Genomic DNA, 2,118 nt, shown 5'->3' on the forward strand with positions numbered 1-2,118 from the left:
ATACTACCACCACCATGTTTTACTGTGGGTTTTAAATTTTTTTTATTATATCTTTGACCAACTTTTTTTCGCACATAAACTCTTCTATCAGAGCCAAGTAAGTTACCTTTGTTTCATCACTAAAAATAACCTTATTCCATTTCTTATCAGAGTAGCAAGCATGCTTACTTGCCCACTGTTTTCTTACCATGATATGCTTTTTAGACAGAAGTAGTTTTTTACATGCAACCCTACCATATAATCCCATTTTACATAAACTATCTCTTATACATCGAGCGGATATATTTTTTTTGTCGCTTTTTCTAAATTCACAACAGGCTAATACTGCCAATTTGTGGAAAACTTAAATTTTTTTTAAATATGTTCTATTATTATTAAGTAATAAATATCTATCAAAGCCCGCTTTTCTTCCAATTTGTCCCGTTTCATTAATTTTTTTTATTTAGACACTGTTGACTTGCTTATCTAAAACTTTTTTGAAAGTTTTTTTTTTGTGCCCATTTCAAAGTAAGCCTTAATTTTAAATTTTTTAATTTAAGATAATTTTTGCAGAAAAAAATTTCTTTTTTTGACAGCTAAATAAAAATTTTCTGTAAATACCAAAAAAGGTTCAAAAAAGCAATGTACATTTATTCTAACATATTCTATAATTTTTTATAAAGTAAATAAATCAAATGTTGTGACTATAAAATGTATGATTACTAGACTATTTTAATATTCCTTTTTTTTGCCACTACTGTTAATTTAATTTTGTTTACAAAAATAGATTTATTAGATAAAGATTGTGAAAAAATAAAAGAATGCTTGTGTATATTGTATTCAAATTACACAATTAAATTTTGGTAAATTTTGCTTAAAATCGAAAAATAGACGATTTGCACTTGAAGATAAAAAAAGCATTACAAAAAACGTCTTCTGTGTTATATAATATTATTTTTATAACTTCTAGCAATTATGAACCTAGAAATGGATTATGTTTACAGTAATTAAGTTTGCAATGTAAAAAGATAATGAATTTTTAAAAAATCTCTGCAAGACAATAAAAAAGAAAAAGGGGGATGTATTGTTGCTTTATACGAGAAAATGAAAGTATTTTTGCAATAGATTTGTACGAAATGTCATAAAAATAGCTTAGTTATAATTTTTAATTTTGAGACCTTTAAATATTATTTGTAAAATTAAAAATTTAATATATCATAAAACATAAAATGTTTTTCCAATTGTTGCCACAAAAGCCTTAAATTCTTAAATTTTAATTAAATTAAGCATATGTTAAAATTTTAATCTAAAATAACTTTATGTACTAAAAACATATTTTATAGTTAATTCAAGAAAAAAAATTAAATCTTGAAAAATAATTGTTTACACTTGGCAAAAAAGAATATAAAATAATTTAATATGAAATAAAAATATTTAAGGAAATAATATATTTATATTTGTGTTATTTTTTTTCTTTCTTTTAACACAAATTTGAAATATTTTTTACAGCTTCTAAGTGGTAAAATATATCGAACATTGCTGTTAATAAAGAAAAATATTATTAGAAAACATAAATTTATTTAAAATTTTAAATATATGTTTATCTCTGTCAAATATCTTTTCATATATGAACATCGAGGTGGTTGACACGCCATTACACTCCCAACGAACGTTTTTACATAATTACCTAATAAAAATAGGCTGTGCATCAAAATGCTTGGTAAAATTTTAGTAATTTAAAAAAAATATAAAATTTTTGACATATAAAATAAATCTTGTTTATTTTACTTATTTCTTGCTATATTTAGAAACAAAAAAATAAGAAAAAATTATTATGATTTTTGATATACATCAAATTTTTTAATTTATTTAAATATTTAAGAATGAATTTGCCCTTAAAAATGGTTATATTTTTTTTAAAAATTGTATTATGTATTAATACAGTTTTAGTACCTAGCGAAGAACAAGTTTACTCAAATTTTATTGAACAGGTATACAATATGATTAATAAAGATTTAAATCGTAAGAATTATTTTTTATGTAATTTTGAATTGGATACTGCATTTACTTTAATCTCTGTTAGTAAGCATAGAGTAAACATAAATTTTAGAAATGTTTATTTTAATACAGCAGAAGATT

General features: G+C 22.0%; 1 protein-coding gene across 1 annotated transcript; it reads left to right on the plus strand.

The window, feature by feature from the left end:
• Positions 1 to 1,880: 1,880 nt before the first annotated feature.
• AAJ76_3060001881 (hypothetical protein) lies at positions 1,881 to 2,118 on the plus strand (the record flags this gene model as incomplete). Its single annotated transcript, XM_024475133.1, has 1 exon — positions 1,881 to 2,118. A coding segment is annotated over one exon (238 nt), but the record flags the coding sequence as incomplete, so codon positions are not given.

The sequence above is a fragment of the Vairimorpha ceranae genome (genome assembly GCF_000988165.1).
Source record: "Vairimorpha ceranae strain PA08 1199 chromosome Unknown NODE_306, whole genome shotgun sequence".
Classification (NCBI taxonomy): Eukaryota; Fungi; Microsporidia; family Nosematidae; genus Vairimorpha; species Vairimorpha ceranae.